General features: G+C 38.0%; 3 protein-coding genes across 6 annotated transcripts; all 3 read right to left on the reverse strand.

The window, feature by feature from the left end:
* Positions 1–147: 147 nt before the first annotated feature.
* LOC127898690 (disease resistance protein RGA2-like) lies at positions 148–1173 on the reverse strand. Its single transcript, XM_052440999.1, has 2 exons — positions 396–1173; positions 148–323 (listed from the first exon to the last, which is right to left on the reverse strand). The coding sequence occupies exons 1-2, from the start codon at positions 1171–1173 to the stop codon at positions 148–150; spliced, it is 954 nt and encodes a 317-aa protein (XP_052296959.1).
* A 166-nt stretch (positions 1174–1339) lies between these two features.
* Positions 1340–2515, reverse strand: LOC127902186 (putative disease resistance protein RGA3). Its single transcript, XM_052441000.1, has one exon. The coding sequence runs from the start codon at positions 2513–2515 to the stop codon at positions 1340–1342; it is 1176 nt and encodes a 391-aa protein (XP_052296960.1).
* An 11415-nt stretch (positions 2516–13930) lies between these two features.
* Positions 13931–21337, reverse strand: LOC102630017 (putative disease resistance protein RGA4). 4 transcript variants are annotated; one of them, XM_015525258.3, is made up of 5 exons: positions 20224–21337; positions 19601–20009; positions 14827–14979; positions 14578–14631; positions 13931–14446 (listed from the first exon to the last, which is right to left on the reverse strand). In XM_015525258.3, the coding sequence occupies exon 1, from the start codon at positions 21335–21337 to the stop codon at positions 20240–20242; it is 1098 nt and encodes a 365-aa protein (XP_015380744.2). In that variant the 3' UTR covers positions 13931–14446; positions 14578–14631; positions 14827–14979; positions 19601–20009; positions 20224–20239. The 4 variants fall into 4 exon arrangements, with proteins under 4 accessions (XP_015380744.2, XP_015380746.2, XP_006492566.2 ...); XM_015525260.3 differs by having other exon boundaries at positions 13931–14449; XM_006492503.4 differs by having other exon boundaries at positions 14578–14667.
* Positions 21338–21350: the final 13 nt, after the last annotated feature.

The raw sequence follows: 21350 nt of genomic DNA on the forward strand, positions 1-21350 counted from the left end.
ACTAATCATGTATGTTATGATGACCTTTTCAAGGGATGGCAATATTCCCAAAGGAGGCAGCTGGTTACAGTTTTCGCACAGAATGAGTTCCAAACTCCTTGGATTAGTTAATGACATCATCCAGTTAGGGAAAACATTGTTGCCTCTTTATGAATCTATCACTAATTCCTTCAAATCTAGAGGTGGTTTCAGGGCTTCAAGAAGAAGTTGATCGTCCTCGTTCTTCCTCATTTCTCCTCCTTCATCCTTCATATCAAACCAGAACTTCAAATTGAAGAGGTATTCCTTTCTATCAAGCTCTAATCTCTTAGCCTCATCCACATCTGACACATTTCCCAGTCTACGTAGACCACATACTTGGAGGAGTTCCAAGTTTTTAAGAGATTAAAGCCTACATCCTTTGTGACCATCAACAGCTTTTCCTCTGCTCACATGGAATTCATCAAATGTCCGAAGACTCGTTAATCTCGCAATCCCAGCCGGCATGCGCCCTAAGGAATCAGTTCTCTCATTTAGTAAATGCTTCATGTTTATTAACTTCCCAATCCCTTCAGGTAATTCTTTAAGATACCAACAATGACTAATATCTAACTTTTCTAGATTATATAACTCACATAATGGCTCAGGAAGTTTCCTTATGGACGTCAGACAGGACAAATTAAGGTACTTTAAATGTATCAACTTTTCTATATTTCTTGGAATCTCTAGAATGAAATACCATCGTGAGATAGACCATTTTCCTATATTTAACACCCTTAAACTTGTCAATTTCTCAAATAATTCCTTTAGCATCTTACCATTTAACGATGAATTGTCAAGCATGTTACCACCAATAAAGAGGCTACGCATTCTTTTAACTCTACAAGTGGAGACAGGAAATGAAGCTCCTTCACCAATAATTAACATTAAATGACAAACCTTCTTATCCAAAGAGTTTATGGCGTTGTGTTCTTTGCTACCATTAATCTCCATCGAAGAACATTCATTTTGACTTACAAATTGGGCAAAATCGTGTACTATATCATGCATCTTGCACGCTACAATAAGATTATCATCATCTTTCTTAAACTCTTGAAAGAAAGAGTGAGTGGCTAAGATGTTAAAATACTCTTCACCAATTATGTCCACCTCTTCATCTTGCTCTACACTAAAGTAACCTTGAGCCATCCACATCGTAATTAGTTTCTCTTTCATTATATTGAAGTCCTTTGGAAAGATGGCACAATATGAAAAACACTTTTTTCACTCTAGACAGCAAACCATTATAACTCAACAACAGAGGAGATAGAACACCTTTTTCAATCTCTTCGATTTTCCACAAATCACTATTTGAGATTCTCTACCACTCTTGTTCAGTTTTTTTAGAGCGCATGAGACTCCCCATTACCTTTGCTGCAAGAGGCAAACCTTTGCATCTGCTTGCAATTTTTTGCCCAATTTGCTCTAATTTCTCACATTCTTCAATGGACCGACCATGAAATGCTATCCTATTAAACAATAACCAACATTCCTCTTCAACTAACTCTTTGATGGAGATAATATCTAAATATCCCATCATGCACGCAACTGACTCTTTACGTGTGGTAACTAAAATTTTACTTCCATGGAGACCATTCTTTAGACAACGGTAGAATGGTTCACATTTCACGTAATTTCCATCCCACACGTCATCTAAGATAAGAAGAAAGCTCTTCCCTGCAATGGATTCATAAATATGTCTAAGAAGAGATTGGAATTCACCTAAATGAGATTCATGACCATCCAAAGCTTCGACCATTGCTTTGGCAACTCTGAACTCTTCAAAAGTTTCTGATACACACACCCATAGAATTTTATCGAACTTTCTTATCACCTCCTCATGATTACAATCTAATTGTGCGAGAGTGGTTTTCCCTATACCTCCCATACCAACAATAGAGATGATATGAAGGCCTTTTTGTTGCTCGCTACTCTCACACAACAGCTTGCTCAAGAGTTCATTCTTCTCACCAACTCTACCATATATCTCCTCCTCATCAATGAAGGAGGTACTCTGTACTCGCCCAGGTCTCGTACTACTGGCACCACCACTCTCAACAAACTTAAACATATCCTTTTGAGTGGCTATAACACCCAGCTTTTTATTGATTCCTTTGATCTTGACAGCAATGTCCTGACGGAGGATGATTTTTTTAAAACTAATGCTAGAGGCCGGGAAGCATGAACTTACCTGCTTCTGAGCTGAATGAGCATTCTGCTCCATTTGCAATCTGCGTCGTGCAGTGATCCACTCGTCCAACACATTTTCAATGTCATAGGATACGTCCTTGAGCCGACCCAACCAAACTCTGATGGATTTCTCCTTCACTTGCCTCTGCTCTGCGTCATTGAGCACAGCTTGAATCGTTTGAAGATGGCTTGTAAGCTTTTCAACTTCCTGTTCAACCCCCTTAACTAGCTTCACCTGCTGTGTCACCTCTTCGGTAGAAAAGGAAATCAGCTGCTCTAAGAGAGGAGAAACGACGGCGTTAACCATGGTGTTGGTGAATAATTTGGGATAAAGAAAGAGGAGAGAATTGAAATTGATGTTGCAAAAATGCATCCAGCCTTTTGCGTTCTTTTTATATGCATCTGTAATAATTCAAAGGAGTCCCCACACACTAAAGCTGATGCAAATGCCATGCAATTGAACGGAAGTTTCAAAGCTCGTAGAAAATTAAGAAGTTTAAAAAATTCAAGCAATGCAAAGGAGTTCCCGCACGCTAAAGCTGATGGGGAAACTAAGTGGATGTAAATGACTAGCAATTGCTGGGAAGTTTCAAAACTTATAGAAAAATAAAAAAGTAGCTTTTGTTTGTTATAGTATATGCAAGTAATCTGTCGAGAACAGTTGTAAATAACTCACTTTCGTAATATAGTTATTCTTTGTTGTTTGTTCATTTGTATTAGAACAAGAATCAATCAATCCTTGATCTTAGCCACTAACTTAGCATATTGTAATATTCATTCTCCTTTATATTGTTTCCTTTTCTATTATTTGATAGTTTGGTACTTGCCTTAGATGATTCCAATATTTTTGTATATAAGGATCTTGTACACAGCAACAAATAATATATGAGCATTTCCACAATTCTTTACATGGTATCAGAGCAAATTTTACTCATTTCTGCTTTTCTCTTTGACAATCATGTCTAGTAGTTTGAATCCAATATTAGAAACATCAAATTCCCCCATTACTGATGTTTCTTCACCATACTTTCTTCATTCATCTGATCATCCCGGAGCCATTCTTGTATCTAATGTGCTAACGGGTGATAATTATTCAACATGGAAAAGATCCATGAAGATGGCATTAAATGCCAAAAACAAATTGGGTTTTATTGATGGAAGCAGACAAAAACCTTCATCAACCTCACAAGATTTAAAAACTTGGGAGCGATGCAATGACATGGTCCTTTCATGGATGCTCAATGGAATAGAGAAAAATCTTGCCAATAGCCTCATCTATTGTGATACTCCACGCTCTCTTTGGCTTGGGTTGGAAGAACGTTTTTCACAAAGTAATAATCCACGGATTTATGAACTTAAGAGAGCCATATGCAATCACCAGCAAGAGCAAAAATCATTAGTGATTTATTTTAATACTTTGAAATTTTATTGGGATGAATTGTCCACATTAACCATTATTTCTTCTTGCAAGTGTGAAACTTCAAATGAATTGTAGGGATTACTAGAGACTGAAAAGGTGTTTCAATTCCTAATGGGTCTCAATGATTCATATTCTTCGGTACGAAGTCAAATCTTAGCCATGGAACCACTTCCAAATGTTGGAAAAGCATATTCAATTATTCATCAGGAAGAACGTCAACGACTTCTCCATGTTTCCAGTCAACCATCTATTGAATCAACAGCCTTGAAAGCCAATAATAAGACTCAAATGACCAGCCATCAAAATCATTCACACCCTAGCCATTTGCATGGAGTACAATAGACACAAGGACGAGGTAGACCTTTCTGCGATCATTGTGAGAAATATGGGCATATAAAAGCCAAATGTTACAAAATTGTTGGCTACCCACCAAACTGGAAACATTCAAATCGATCGCATGTGCTGCTCTTGCAACCACGAAGCCACAACAACTAGATGATCATCCCATTCCAACAGACAAGAATTCATCATCTCAGCCTACTATCCAAATTCCCGGTCTCACGGCTGAACAATATCAACAGTTATTATCTATACTTTCAATAAGTGAGCAGCCACCTACTGCAAACTTAGCTGGTAAAATCATTCCTTTTTGCAATTCTGCTATTAACTCATATAATAATTCTTGGATAATTGATAGTGGGGCATCTGATCACATGACTCCTAATATTTCTTCCTTTAAAAATTTTGTGCCCATGTCTCATGTCAAACCCGTGAGACTACCAAATGGCACAACTGTTCCTACAACAAAATATGGATCCATTAAATTATCCTCCTCTTTGACTTTAGATAATGCCTTATTTGTTCCTCATTTTAATTTTAATCTATTATCTATAAGCAAGCTAACCAAGGATTTGAACTGTGCTGCTATATTTTTCCCTTCATTTTGTGTTTTTCAGGACCTTTCAACGAAGAAGCTGATTGGAAAGGGTGAAGTTCGGGATGGACTATATTATTATGAGCATATCAATGGTCATTCTTCCCTTCCTTCAGTAATGAACGTTGCAAAGGAACCCAATTCCAATCTTTGGCATTTGCGACTCGGTCACCCTTCTAAAGACCGAATGCAGCGTTTGTCTTTTATTTCTGATATTGCATCATTTAATTCTTGTTGTGAAATTTGTCAACTTTAAAAAAACACTAGAAGTTCATTTCAATTGAATAAAAATCGTTCTGATATGCCATTTCAATTAATTTTTTGTGATATTTGGGGACCTCATCGCACATCTACATATACGGGAGCATATTATTTTCTTACTATTGTTGATGACCATACTCGTTGTACTTGGGTTTACCTCATGCGACACAAGTTTGAAGCTTTTCAATTATTAAAAAACTTTTACTTCTTGATCAAAACACAATTTCACACACAAATTAAAAAAATTCGTACTAATCAAGGATGTGAATTTTTATCAAATCAGATGCAATCTTTTTTTCATGAGCATGGCATCTTGCATGAACGCACTTGTGTTGAGACACCTCAACAAAATGGGGTAGCAGAACGCAAGCACTGACATATTTTAGAAGTTGCACGTGCGTTATGTTTTCAAGCACATTTACCTTTGTCTTTCTGGGGAGATTGTGTTTTAACTGCAACCCATTTGATTAATCGTATACCCACTCCTAATCTTGGTGGTCAATCTCCTTATGAAATGCTTTTTAAGACTAAACCTCACTATGATCGTCTTCGTGTCTTTGGCTATCTTTTTTATGCTCATACCAGCAGTGTTAATCGTCATAAGTTTGCTCCCCGTGCTACCAAGTGTATATTTGTTGGTTACCCATTTGGGTATCCCGGATACAAAGTTTATGATATCATTAACAAAAAGACTTTTATTTCTCGTGATGTTACTTTTGTGGAAACTGAATTCCCATTCAAAACTATCACCAATCAACAAGAAAATAACAATGTTTTACCTCTTCCTATCATACTTCCTGCCAATGAAAATGCACAGCTCCTTCCAACTTCTTCCAATGAGTAGCCACTCCACCAAGGTACATCTGATTCAGTAGTTCTCCCTTCTCCACCTCTTCGACGGTCCTAACGACAGTCTTGTCGTCCAAATTATCTTCAGAATTATATTTGCTCTATTGCACTTCACGGTACATTTGGCAACTCTAATATTTTTACTAATCATCCACCATTGGTAAGTTCTTTATATCCATTATCCAAGTATTTATCATATGACAAGTTTTCTAGTGATCATGTAGCCTTTCTTTCAGCCATATCTCACGATGTTGAACCAACTACATATTCTCAAGCCGTTCAACATGCTCATTGGCGCAATGCTATGGATATAGAGATTAAAGCTTTGGAGCAAAGTAACACTTGGACAATACAAGATCTACCTCCCGGCAAGAAACCAATTGGTTGTAAATGGGTGTTCAAAATTAAAAGAAAAGCTGATGGTTCTATTGAGAGATACAAAGCACGCCTTGTTGCTAAAGGATACACACAAACTGAAGGTTTGGATTACCATGAGACATTTGCATCTGTTGCAAAACTTGTGACTGTTAGATGTGTATTGGCAATGGCAGCTATTCGAGGGTGGTTATTATTTCAGTTAGATGTTCATAATGCATTTCTTCATGGTGACTTGCATGAGGAAATTTATATGACCTTACCTCTAAGAGTTCGTAAACAGGGGGAGTCTTCTCAATTTTGTCGGTTAAACAAGTCCCTTTATGGTCTCAAGCAAGCTTCTCGAAATTGGTTTGAAAAATTCTCATCCGCTCTTAAACAAATTGGTTACATTCAATCTTATGCTGATTCTTGTTTGTTTACTAATATGCACGATTCTCATTTTACATTGGTGCTTGTGTATGTTGATGATATAATAATTGCTGGTAACCATCTTGACACTATAACTGCATTGAAGATGTTTTTGCAGGCTCAATTTCATATTAAAGACTTGGGAACTTTGAAATATTTTTTAGGAATTGAAGTGGCTCGTTCAAAGCAAGGGATTTTCTTAAATCAAAGGAAATATGCTTTAGATATACTTCAAGACAGTGGACAATTAGGCACACGGCCATGTTCTTTTCCAATGGAACAAAACTTGAAGCTCTCTAACGATCAAGGAACCCTTTGTCAAAATCCTGACCAATACCGACAACTTGTAGGACGTCTCATCTATTTGACAATCACCCGGCCAGAAATTACATATGCTGTGAACATACTTAGTCAATTTATGCACACTCCAAGACGACCACATTATGATGCTACCCTGCGTGTCTTACGTTACATCAAATCTTCTCCCGGCGCTAGTATCCTCTTGTCCTCCACTAGCTCTTTGGAACTCTCTGCCTTCTCAGATTCAGATTGGGCAAGTTGCCCCATGAACCGTCGATCCACCACTGGATATTTTATCATGCTCGGTAATAGTCCTATTTCTTGGAAAACCAAGAAGCAACCAGTTGTATCGCGCTCTTCTGCTGAAGCCGAATATCGAGCCATGGCGACAACAACATGTGAATTGGTTTAGTTGAAAACTCTACTTCGTGATCTTCATGTGACCCATCCAATGCCTATATCTTTACATTGTGACAATCAAGCTGCGCTTCATATCGCTGCCAATCCCATCTTCCATGAGCGTACCAAGCACATAGAAATAGACTGCCATCTTGTTCGTGAAAAGCTTCATGCCAAAATCATTTCCTTAACTTATGTGCCTTCATGACAACAATTGGCTGACATTTTTACCAAAGCTCTTGGTAAAGATCAATTTCAATATCTTCTTGGCAAGTTGGGAGTTACGGATCTTCACTTCCCAACTTGAGGGGGAGTATTAGAACAAGAATCAATCAGTCCTTGATCTTAGCCACTAACTTAGCATATTGTAATATTCATTCTCCTTTATATTCTTTCCTTTTCTATTATTTGACCGTTTGGTACTTGCCTTAGATGATTCTAGTATTTTTGTATATAATGATCTTGTACACAGCAACAAATAATATATGAGCATTTCCACAATTCTTTACAATTTGTATTCATTTGTGGCGATGATTTATTTATTAATTTTCGCACTCATTTTCAAATCAAAATGTGATTATATTTTTCTTTTCCCATAGCTAACTATATTCATCAACGATGATATCGAACGTTCAAGGATTATTATTGATGTTTTTGAAAGCTTATTTGATTTGCTTCTTTTGATTAGGAAAAGGTACCTATACGCCAAGGTTTAGAAAAATTAATAGTTTTTTAAGTTACTTATAATAGAAAAGCCTCTTTTCAGGCATCCCTTTAGTTAATAATTATTTCATCCTTAATTAATAATTATCTTCAATTAAGAATTTTTTAACAAATTCTATATTTGATAGCCATAAGATAAAAGAGCTATAATTAATAATCGCTAATTCATTATTAATTTTTTAAGAAAAATAATCTTTTTTATTTGTTTAAAAAAAATTAATATCTAACATTATAATTATGTTCTTCTTTATAAACAAAATTATTACATTTATTAGCTCACTTTTGAAGAAAAAAATAGTTTCTTGAAATAATGGTTCTAAAGGAAGTAAAAAAGATATCTTGTCAACAGTTTTTCATTTATAAAATATCTTACAACCTTATTGATTGTTGATATTCAGGATACACTTAAAAGTTGAATAAATTTTGAGCTCTTTTATGTTTCTTTGAATGTTGAAACTGCTGAATGTGCTTCATAAAAAAATTTCGCATAAAACCCATAGTGGACAAGAACCGGGCTTGAGTAGTAGTTATCTTTTAATCAATCCAAATTTATTTAATTAATTATTCTTTATTGACTTGCATCAACTTTATACCATAATAATAATAAACAATAATTAAAATTATATAAATAATATAATACAATAATAAAAATAATAATAACAATAATAATAATAAATAATTATATAATAAAATTAATAAAATTTAATGATGATGATGATGATGATAATATGAATATGAATATAAGATTTAATTAGTGGCCCATGTTAATATAATTTAACAAACTTTGGCTTTGATACTGACATTGACTGTTTTGAAACTGATGAAGAAATTGGAATATTTAATACGCTGCATCAGTATCTGCAATATATAATACGAACGAGTCTCACACGCTAGGTAAAGTAGATGCAAATGAACATGCAATTGGAAGAAAGTAAGCGTAAATTTTGTATGTAATGGATGCAAGTCTTTCTTAATTGTTTGTTCATTTTTATTCGTTTGTGGTAAACATTTATTAATGAATTTTTCGACATGTGTTAATTAATCAATGTGAACGAAAAAAGTCACTGATTAAAAAAGCAGCTTAATACTTTGTAAACTGTATTATTACAGTTACTGTGAGTTTAAAAAGTAAAGTACATGTGTTTAATAAATTTTATTATTAAAGTGCTGTTTTATTATATAGTGACTAAAATAAATACAAATTTAAATTGCGTTTTATTTTTTGAGTATGTTTGATAAATTGTTTATACATGTCCTTTTTTTTCTTTAAGTACATAAAATTATAATGTAAAAAAACTCAATTAAATAAAATCTAATGAGTTTTATAATTTATTATATGAATTTGATAAAAAGTCATACTTATACATAATCCAATTAAAATAAAAAATAATATTTGTTATATTTACATTAAATTAATAGTTGAGAGAATATACGCTAGCTATGATGGTAATTTAATTGTAGTGGTAATATGATATCTTATTCATCAACAATGATATGGAAACGTTCAGGAATTATTAATTGTTGTCGATTTTCTCGTTTTAGAAACATCACTTGTTGTGGCTCAACTTCAGATGCTCCCATAGTAACAAATCTAGATGCAATTTATAAATATTGGTATGATTTTAAGTTTTATTTCCAAAATTTTATTTATTTTTGTTGCGGATCGTTTTGGTGGCACTCTAATATATTGTGTACAAGTTCTATGTGAAGATTTTAACAGTTAATATGCCAGTGCACTGTGTCATCTACAAGTCAGTCAGCACATTTTTAATTATTCATCAAATTTTTTTTACTATAACATGTAATATAGTGCTAATTTGATTTAGAAACCTGAAATTTATTAAAGTTAAAAAAAACTATTAAATCGTACGTTTTAATAATATAATCTCATTACATTATTAAATTGTATAGTTTAATAGTTTTTTCATACTTTAAGAAAGTACAAAATCCTAAATTAGAGCATGAAATAAACATCAATTTACTGTTATCTTACTTGATAACTTTGAAAAATCATGAAGTCTTTATTTAATTTGAATAGCAAGCTCAATGTGAAAGCTAAAATTATTGAAAGGATTGCCCCACACGGTACATGTTGAAGAAAGTGAATGCATTGGTTTAATTGACTCGTGTCAACTTTATACAGTAAAAAATCGCTCTTTCCAGGAGATTATTGCTCTATTAATTCTTCGCTTTTTTTTTCCCTCTTTTTCTTTTCGATTAACTAACTTTATTACGTCGATGTCGAAAGGTTTCTACTTTCAATCGGAATTTCTCACGAAAGGCTTGTACTTTGAATCGAAATTTCAAAAGCATTTCTAAAAAACATGGCCAAAATTAAAAAAAGAAAAGGTCGCGGATGAGATTCTTTTGGATATGTAGACAGCGAAAATTAGCATATCTTTATTCTTAAGCTCAAAGCATTAATTACAAATGCGATGGCAGTTGCCGGATCCCCACGTTTTTTCAGGGCATTTTTGAAGACATTATTCAGCGCAATCACCTTTGTTTTGACAAAGTCCAGGAAAATCAATGCATCTACAATAATCATGATAACAAAATTTTTTGCAGATCCTCATCGCCAACACACATAAGATATGCGCCTCCTTAGAATGTTAACAACAGACTTAATTTCAGATAACCAAGCGATAGATGCATCTACAATACAGCGGCTAATCTGTTATATATACTCCAAGAATCTCGTATGCTGTAGGTAACATGTCATAAACCAAGAGTACAACAAAAAATTTAGAGTTTTCATTAGAAATGTGCTCACTAATACTATTAAATATGCAAAATACATTATTTAATAAGTACAAATGCAAGCTTTTAAATACGAACTTCTGTGCATTTTACAGTGTTGTTTATTTCTAAATTCACATTTTAAATACACTAACTTTCGCCGAAAAAAAAAAGAGATTAATGTATTTTATGGGATGGAAAGAGACTAACGAGATTATTGCACAAGATGAGAATGATCAGGACTGAGGTCTTCAAAGAAGTTGTTTCATCCATGTTTACATAATAATGGCCTTGGGGCTTTGATTTACGGTTACAGAGAAACTGGGGTCTCTGTAATGGGCCAGTGGCCCATGGGCACTTATAATTTTATATCCAAACCTTTGAGACGATTAAGCTAGGTGCCATTAGTACTAATGATGGCGATATTTTCTGGCCCAATGTGAGATTAGAATGTCAGCTAAGCAATTGCATCATTCACTAATTATCATAACTTTGCAGTTAATAATGGCAAAAAAGTCTGGTTAAAAGTCATAAATACACGGTTAATAACGGCCAACAAATCCAGTCAATGAATGCACAATATCCGTATGAATATCCAAGTTTGTACTCTTTGTTGCGGTACATATTCTAATAACTGTTTGCTTCCTCTCATTATTAATTAGTCCTTGGGGTGGGGGGGGGGGGGGGGAAACTCTATGGTCTCACTTGAATTATCAATAGATTTTACCAATTTTTTTGTTTTAATATTTCATTATTAGTCCTTGTTGCGATACACATCTTCAGGCTGAATTTGCTCTTTGTCTCTTAATTGATTTCTTGAAGCAATTTATGATATATGAAGCAATCGCTAACAAAATGAATTAATGTTATGCTTTGCAGCCACTGACATTCATTATCAAGCACCCACACCTATATAGAAGCATGTAATCATCTATATTCACTCCATAGAGTTTAATTGTAAACATCTGAAGCAGTTGGGGGTCATAATCATGACCATCTTAAGCCCGAATGCGACAAGGTCTTCTAATTGATTTTCTAAAATACAATATCACCTTGATTGTAAGGGGAATCATGTGCCCAAGAAATAGAGTTCCCCCCAATGCAAAACCATACGTAAGATAAAATATATGGAGCAGATGGAAGCAATGAAACGTATATGGTCTAGCAGGAAATCTATAGAGACCATGTAAGTCATTGCCATTACTGTGATTACAACCCACATTGTCCCCATAAAAAACGACATAAGAATCCTACGCTTCTGTAGTGGCAAGCCGCTTATGAGCAGTAGTATAATGCTCAGAGAACCCAGAAAATCAGTGGTGTTGAACAATAAAAAGCAAGTGTAACGATGTGTAGTTGCTGATGTCGGCAAGAAGAAGAAGAAGTGTCATCCCAAGGACTATTGAGGAGGGTCCCCACCAGCTTGGAAACATATACATTTTAACATTATTATTACACAAATACCCATATTTTTAGACCAAAAGAAATTAGAAGTATGAAAAATTGGGCATTTTCTACTCCTTTATTATTAATAGTTTGTTGTAGGTGTATTTAGTGACAAATTGGTTGCTACAAATTACAGTTGTCTTATGCATATTTGATGAAAAAAGCACTAATAAAATAAAGTTTGTTAGTTACTCATCTCTATTTATCTTATTTTGAAACACTTTCGATAAAAACAAGCTTTGCTAGAAGACATATAGGATATGGGTTGATCTTTATCATTCATCTAAACGATTACTCCACCTTTCAAGTTTCACTATTTTAGCTTTGAATATAATTGACTTGTAATGTAATCCTAGATAGCCATATTACTCCACCCTTCTAGTTTTACCATTTTATCCTTTAAATATTTTTGACTTAATAAGTAATCCTTGATAGCTATTTATCAAACTCATGGCATTGAGATCCACATGGGCTTATTATTATACAATTACTCATATTTTAGGATCAAAAGAAATTAGAAGTATGAAAAATTAGGCTATCGCCTTATTATTAATAGATTGTTGTAGGTGTATTTAGTGAAAAATTGGTTGCCACAAATTACAATTCTCATAAGCGTATTTGATGAAAAAAGCACTAATAAAATAATACTTGTTAGTTTACTTTTTATTTTTTATTTTTTGATGATTTGGTTTTAAAAAGAATGTTTAAATCATGAAAGAATCCTATTGTCAAAAGCTACTTTAATCAAAATAAATCAAAGCCATCCATTTATCTTTTTGAAGGTAACTATAGAAGCTTATGAACATAATTAGAATATGAAGTTTTGAATCGGACAGGTGTTTGAAAATTTAGCACTATCAGAAGGTTTTCTGTGAAAGAATAAAAACTAAAAATGATAGTGATAACTGACGAAATACATATATAACTTCCTAATAAACTCAAATCCGAATACGTCCTCTCATTTCTCTCATCGTCAAGCTCCCAAAATTCACTCCATGCAGCTTTGTCGAGAATCATAAACAAGTTTTTGGCGAACAAACCGAGTTATTACATTTGCCTGCTCAGTATCCTTGACCTGATTATATAGGCAACCGAACAAATTTACTCAAGTTTAATCCTGAGAGTTTCAAAACAACGAAAAAGATGATATATAGCCAAGGGTTCAGGTTCCACAGCTTCTGGAAAGTCTTGCCAACAGAATCTCCAAGCAACAGCTTATCACATCTAATTTAAGCAATAACACGGGCAGCCATCAAATCCTCAAATTTCCCAGCAGCAGCTATATGCAAGCATGCATACGGCTCTCACTTGATAGCACACCAAAATGCACAAAAGGCAAAGAAGCTAACGGCCTTCAACCATTAAACTTATTCAAACGTACATGAATTGACATGTGGCCACAATAATTATTGCATGCCTTTTAAAGTTCAATGCTTCTTTTGAGTTTTAACCACAAGAATTACTGTAGGTTAGCCCAATGGCTTTCTAACAATACCAGCTACAACCTAATTTCAAAAAAAAAAAAAAATGGAATTGCGAATCACCTTTTATCTCACCATTGTCTACACTTTATATGGATTTTCTGCCAACTGCTTCCTGGAAGAGGTTTCATTATATTTTTCAAAAATGATGTCAGAAGAAACTTTTTCCTGAGCTCTGTTTCTGTTTATTCGTTAGGTAGTACATATGCCGCAAAGATATCAATGCAAACAGATGGAAATAAAATATCAGAAACTTTTACATATTTCTGCTATAGAATTTCTTTGAAATACTTTATGCTTTTGGATTAGAGAACAAACAACGACAGAGTAGGAGAAGAAATCACCTGAGGCAGAGGATGATTGTAATTGCAAATGACAAAACACTCAAGCTCCCAAAATTTGCTCACACAGAAAACTATTTTATTATCCTTGCTAGTATCCTTGTCACCACACCAGTTTTGAACGAAAAAACTGAATTCTGACGTTTGCCTAAATAAGCTGCTGAGTATCCTCAGCCTGATTACATGGATAATTGAAACAACTTTACTAAAGTTTAATCCTAACAGTGTCAAAACAGTGTGAAAGATGATATAGTTGATAACAAAAACATGAGGAGTTTCTTGGCAAAAGCATGGGCAGCCATCAATTCCGAAAATTTCCGAGCAGCAGCTTAATGCAATCATACATACGGCTGTCGCTTGATAGGACCAAAAGAAAAAGAAGCTAACAATGTCCAACCGTGAAAATTCCTTTCTTGTGTTTTGTTTCTGTTTGATCTTGTAACAGATGGAAGTAAAATTTCCTGATTCAGATAAATCAGCCAAAACACATACTCTGTAGAATTAACTGAGTTCAAGCTTTCACTAAAAAGCTTCTCTTCTCCCTACTCCTGCTTGCTGCCTGCTTCACATGTACATTTAGCACCAAAGAAATTGAGAATTTATCAATCAACTGGACAAAAGCCGAATTAATGGAGACTTGTGAATCAGGCGCTGGTTCAAAGAAGGCAGAAAAAACTGCTAATAATTTACCTCCTTTTGCATTAATCCCCAATCTAGCACCATTCTCACTCTTCATCACTTGCTCTGCAATTGTCAAAAATGATTCGGTTCAAAATTATCCTACATTCAATGACAGACAAAAAGGAGAGATTACCATCATTACACCCATACCAAAATTTTAGAAACTGTTGCATATATTCCTAATATAGAATTTGATTAAAAATAGTTTATGGTCCTTAATTAGATAGCAGATAACAAAAATGCAGAAGAAGAAATTACCTTTGGCTGAGGATGATCATAATTGCAGTGCAACTGGTTGAGAATTTTGTCAATTGCTGCCATGAAATGGTTTCATTTCCTTTGGGTTCTGTCATGGGCAATCCTTCCACTAGTAAGCTAGTAAGCTTCTCATTTCATTTCCTGCCCTGCTTCCTGCATCATATGATACATTAGATGACAATACATGTAATCTGTGGCAAATTGAGCTTCAGTCTTTTATTGTCCTGAGCTCGAAAGGTTATTACCCAACTCCAAAGCCAAACAAAATGTAGGTCACTTGACCTGCAAAAGAATTGCTTGTATTGCACTAATAATCTTTACAGTAACGTCATCATATCACAAATTAAAAATTGTATATTCATAGGATATGAAAATCAGAATATTAGAAAATATGTATTGCAGATTTTGATTCAAAATGAAATTTATGCTTCTTAATTAGATTAAAAATAACAGCAAAGCTGTTTGGGAGAAATACGTCGACGAGACCAGGCATGATGAGCAGATATCTGATGGCAGAGTTCTGCGAACCGGTGTGTCCCGTAAGAGCCTGGTATCCTGGGGAGCAGGAGCAGAAATACCCTGCTCATCCACGAGCACGTCAGCCGCGAGTCCAATCTCCTGTAAGAAGCATAAAGCCATTCCTGCTGTATTCCTGCTAAGGGTTGATTCGAGGAGACCCGGTCAACGACAGTTGGCGAGGCATGCTCTCCAGCCCGAGAATCTAGGCACGAAGGCCACGCAACCACCCACGACTACGGAAATGGGGAATCCACGTTCGAGAGGTGGGAGGATAACAGACGTAGACTGCGGAAAACTGGGATTCAGAGGAAGCCTATAAAAAGGTAGCCAACGAAGGTAAAAGGGTTAGCAATTTTGAGATTAGAAGAGAGCTAAAGAAATTCTAAAGAAGAGAAAACTACGAAAAAGCCATAAGATATGTGGCAAGCGTTCCCCGAACCTTCATATCTGACTTGAGCGTTGGAGGGTTTGCGCCGGGAAAACAACCGGCGTACTCTGACTTGTCTGTGTGCGCAGGAGCCTCTGGAGAAGAAGCCTTACGAGGAGACCTCTTGGTTGTGGTGAAGTTGATCGAGCAGAGAGCCTGGTCGTAGAACGAGGAGAACCAGAATCTCGCATCAACATTTTGGCGCCGTCTGTGGGGAGCTGAGCAAAAAGCTTCTGTTGATAGCAAGAAGTGAGGGGAAGTAACTGAAAAGCAATGCAGGCAGGAGGAAGTAGTGCACAAGGGGGTGATATGAGGCTTAACGATTCCGTGACACTGAGGGAGATAGCAGTGAAGCACGGGAAAAAGCCATGTTCGACCGGATGGAACGGATGGAAAAGCAGATGGAGTCCTTGACAACCATTCTGCATGAGCTGCGGAGCGAACGAAGGGTAACCCAGGAAGAAAGGGTGAGAGGAGGTGGAGTGGCACCAGATCCCGGTAGCACGAGGAGAAGTCAAACCACCGGGAGACTTGGTGGTGAGAGAGGTAACATACCCCTGCGGGGAGAATTCCATAGAGAGGAAGAGCAGTCCCCGGCAAGGCAGATTTTTGACGAGGACGACGGGGTGGCGAATGCAGAGGAAACAGTGCTGTCCAACCATTATCTGGCTCTGAAGTACCGGGTGAATGGGGTAGTTGGAGTGGTACGAGGAGACCAGAGGATCACAAAAAGCTGCTACTCCTCGGCAGCAAGGGAAGCAATGCAGATAACATCCCTCGATACCCGAGTAGAAAACTAGAAGGGCCATATAGAGTCAAGCAGATGGTGGGACCCGGAGCTTACAAGCTGGTTCGCACGGACGGCCACGAGGTGAAACGCCCATGGAACGCAGCACACCTCCGAAAATACTTCCAAATGTCGAGGAAATTCAGTCACTGGGAACCGAAAAAATTTCTAAGGCATGCAAAGGCTCGTCAAGTCTCAAAGCCTGTCTTATGGCGAGACAGAAGCCAAGCATGCCAGGATCTGCTCGACCACGTGAAGGCGAGCAGAATCCTCAAGCATCGAAGAAATCATCCAAGGCATGCAAAGGCTCGTCAAGTCTCAAAGCCTGTTTATGGCGAGACAGAAGCCAAGCATGCCAGGATCTGCTCGGCCACGAGAAGGCTAGCAGAATCCCAAGCTTTGAAGAAATTACCTAAGGCATGCAAAGGCTCGTCAAGTCTCAAAGCCTGTTTATGGCGAGACAGAAGCCAAGCATGCCAGGATCTGCTCGGCCACGAGAAGGCTAGCAGAATCCCAGGCTTTGAAGAAATTACCCAAGGCATGCAAAGGCTCGTCAAGTCTCAAAGCCTGTTTATGGCGAGACAGAAGCCAAGCATGCCACGATCTGCTCGGCCACGAGAAGGCTAGCAGAATCCCAGGCTTTGAAGAAATTACCCAAGGCATGCAAAGGCTCGTCAAGTCTCAAAGCCTGTTTATGGCGAGACAGAAGCCAAGCGTGCCACGATCTGCTCGGCCACGAGAAGGCTAGCAGAATCCCAAGCTTTGAAGAAATTACCTAAGGCATGCAAAGGCTCGTCAAGTCTCAAAGCCTGTTTATGGCGAGACAGAAGCCAAGCATGCCACGAAGGGCTCGGCTACGAGAAGGCTAGCAGAATCCCAAGCTTTGAAGAAATCATCTAAGGTATGCAAAGGCTCGTCAAGTCTCAAAGCCTGTTTATGGCGAGACAGAAGCCAAGCGTGCCACGATCTGCTCGGCCACGAGAAGGCTAGCAGAATCCCAAGCTTTGAAGAAATTACCTAAGGCATGCAAAGGTTCGTCAAGTCTCAAAGCCTGTTTATGGCGAGACAGAAGCCAAGCGTGCCAGGATCTGCTCGGCCACGAGAAGGCTAGCAGAATCCCAAGCTTTGAAGAAATCATCTAAGGCATGCAAAGGCTCGTCAAGTCTCAAAGCCTGTTTTATGGCGAGACAGAAGCCAAGCATGCCAGGATCTGCTCGGCCACGAGAAGGCTAGCAGAATCCCAAGCTTTGAAGAAATCATCTAAGGTATGCAAAGGCTCACTAAGTCTCAAAGCCTGTTTTATGGCGAGACAGAAGCCAAGCATGCCAGGATCTGCTCGGCCGCGAGAAGGCTAGCAGAATCCCAAGCTTTGAAGAAATTACCTAAGGCATGCAAAGGCTCGACAAAGTCTCAAAGCCTGTTTTATGGCGAGACAGAAGCCAAGCGTGCCAGGATCTGCTCGGCCACGAGAAGGCTAGCAGAATCCCAAGCTTTGAAGAAATTACCTAAGGCATGCAAAGGCTCGACAAAGTCTCAAAGCCTGTTTTATGGCGAGACAGAAGCCAAGCATGCCAGGATCTGCTCGACCGCGCAAAGGCGAGCAGAATCCCAAACATTGAAGAATCTTCTAAGGCATGTGGCAAAACCATATACCAAGCCAGAGCCAGCTCGACCAAACGAAGACGAGCAGACTCTCGTAATTACAACACAAGAGAGTAATCAAAAACATTTCTATTAATTTGTTAATAATTAACAAAGCAGATAATCTTCACAAACATTTTCGTTACAATACAAGAAACATGTTTAAGAAGACAGTGGGTCCGCAAGCCGAGCAGCCTCAGTCAGCTGGTCCACCTCAGGTGCTGGGGGAGTATCTCCAGTTGCGTCTGGGGGGGTACTCGCCTCACCAGCATCAGCAGGGATTACACGGGGAGGAGAGTTTTCCTCCTCTATCACCATTGGCGCCACCTCTTCGGCATCCTCCTTTGCAGCCTCCTCGTCCATATGTTCGGCGACACCGGCTGCAAGGTCGTCCATCTTTAAATCAGGATGCTGCTTCCCGAGGACGGCCATGATGCAGCGATAGGAATGCCGAAGTCCCTGGTCGTACTATTTGTCAGCCTCATTCTCCAAATTCTCGACCTGAACCCGATGGGAATCGCGGAGGGATTCGAGTTGAGCCTCGTACATAGCCTTCTGCCTTTGAAGATCCTCCTTGACCTTGGTCAGCCCCTCCTCGAGGCCTTTTCCAGTCCCACGCGACCAAGAACCGCTAAGTTTCTATTACTAGTCCATTACATTACCCAACACCAGACACTGGGGGACCGGTGTTTGGGAGAAATACGTCGACGAGACCAGGCATGATGAGCAGATATCTGATGGCAGAGTTCTGCGAACCGGTGTGTCCCGTAAGAGCCTGGTATCCTGGGGAGCAGGAGCAGAAATACCCTGCTCATCCACGAGCACGTCAGCCGCGAGTCCAATCTCATGTAAGAAGCATAAAGTCATTCCTGCTGTATTCCTGCTAAGGGTTGATTTGAGGAGACCCGGTCAACGACAGTTGGCGAGGCATGCTCTCCAGCCCGAGAATCTAGGCACGAAGGCCACGCAACCACCCACGACTACGGAAATGGGGAATCCACGTTCGAGAAGTGGGAGGATAACAGACGTAGACTGCGGAAAACTGGGATTCAGAGGAAGCCTATAAAAAGGTAGCCAACGAAGGTAAAAGGGTTAGCAATTTTGAGATTAGAAGAGAGCTAAAGAAATTCTAAAGAAGAGAAAACTACGAAAAAGCCATAAGATCTGTGGCAAGCGTTCCCCGAACCTTCATATCTGACTTGAGCGTCGGAGGGTTTGCGCCGGGAAAACAATCGGCGTACTCTGACTTGTCTGTGTGTGCAGGAGACTCTGGAGAAGAAGCCTTACGAGGAGACCTCCTGGTCGTGGTGAAGTTGATCGAGCAGAGAGCCTGGTCGTAGAACGAGGAGAACTAGAATCTCGCATCAACAAAAGCAAATCAAAGTAAGAGAAGAAATTACTTGTCAACGCCCAATCTCAAGGTTGGGAATGTGAGATATCTTAGGCCAGTCTTCTCCTTCCCCCCTTTTGTAACGTTCTACCAGAATATCACAATCCCACCCAATGCGCAATTCCTTCAATGTTGTCCTTTGATGGATGTGGTCGGGCAATGCCTTTAATTTGGGGCAACTGAAAACTTCCAAGGAAGAAAGACATGGCATGATGTTGATGAAGGCGTCTCCCGTTCTTATAAAATCCCATAATCCCACTCGTCCAATTCCTCCAATCTTCCTTGATCCCTTGTGCAGAAAATTGTCAATAATGGCAATACATGCAATCTGTGGCAAATTAAGCTTCGTTTTTTTGTTGTCCTGACCTCGAAAGGTTATTGTTCAACTCCAAAGCCAAACTAAATGTAGGTCACTTGTCCTGCAAAAGAATTACTCATATTGCATTAATAATCTTTTACAGTAACGTTACCTATCTCACAAATTAAAAATCGTAGGATGTGAAAATCAGAATTTTAGAAAGTATGTACTGCAGATTTCTGATATAGAGTTTGATTCAAAATGCTATTTACGTAATTACGCTTTTTAATTAGATAAAAAACAACAAAGCAAATCAGACTAAGAGAAGAAATTACTTGTCAATGCCAAATCTCAAATGCGCAAATAATTAATATATATGTTGGGAATGTGTGATATCTTAGGCCAATCTTCCCCCTCCCCCTTGCGGTAACGTTCTTCCAGAAGGTCACACCCCCAAATGCTCAATCCCTTCAATGTTGTCGTTTGATGAATGTGGTCGGGCAGTGCCTTTAATTTGGGGCAAACAGCAATTGCCAAGGCAGAAAGACGTGGCATGATGTCGATGAAGGGGTGTCCCGTTCTTGTAATCCCATAATCCCACTCCTCCAATTCCGGCAAATCCTCAATGAAAAGTGATTGCAATTTGGGGAAGGCAATAATAACCGATGAAGATGAAGATGAGTCATGATGATCACTTTCTATCCCCAAAATTTCATTACCCGCTCTTTTCACACTCTTCATGTCCGATATATACAGCTTTTCAAGGAATGGCAATTTTCCCAAAGGAGGCAGCTGCTTACAATTTTCGCACAAACGGAGATTTAAACTCCTTAGATTGGTTAATGACATCATCCAGCTGGGGGAAACGGTGTTGCCTCCGTATGACCCTATAAATAATTCCTTCAAATTCAAAGGTGGTTGCAAGGCTTCAAGAAGAAGTTGATCGTGCTCGTTCTTCCTCCTTCCTCCGCTCACATGGAACTCATCCAATGTCCGAAGACTCGGTAATCTCGCAATCCCAGCCGGCATGTGCCCTGAGGAATCAGTTCTCTCATTTAGTAAATGCTTCATGTTTATTAACTTCCCAATTCCTTGAGGTAATGCTTTAAGATTAATACAGTAACTAATATCTAACTTTTCTAGATTATATAACTCACACAACGTCTCAGGAAGTTTCCTTATAAGCGTCACAGAAGACAAATTAAGGTATCTTAAATGTACCAGCTTTTCTATATTTCTTGGAATATCTAGAATGGAAGAACACAGTGTGGCAGACCAGTTTCCTATATCTAATGCCCTCAAACTTGTCAATTTCCCAAACAATTCTTTTAGCATCTTACCATTTAACGATGAATTGTCAAGCATGTTACCACTAATAAAGAGGCTACGCATTCTTTTAATTCTACAAGTGGAGACAGGAAATGAAGCTCCTAGACCAATAACTAACATTAAATGACAAACC

This window comes from Citrus sinensis, chromosome 5 (genome assembly GCF_022201045.2).
Source record: "Citrus sinensis cultivar Valencia sweet orange chromosome 5, DVS_A1.0, whole genome shotgun sequence".
Taxonomy (NCBI): Eukaryota; Viridiplantae; Streptophyta; class Magnoliopsida; order Sapindales; family Rutaceae; genus Citrus; species Citrus sinensis.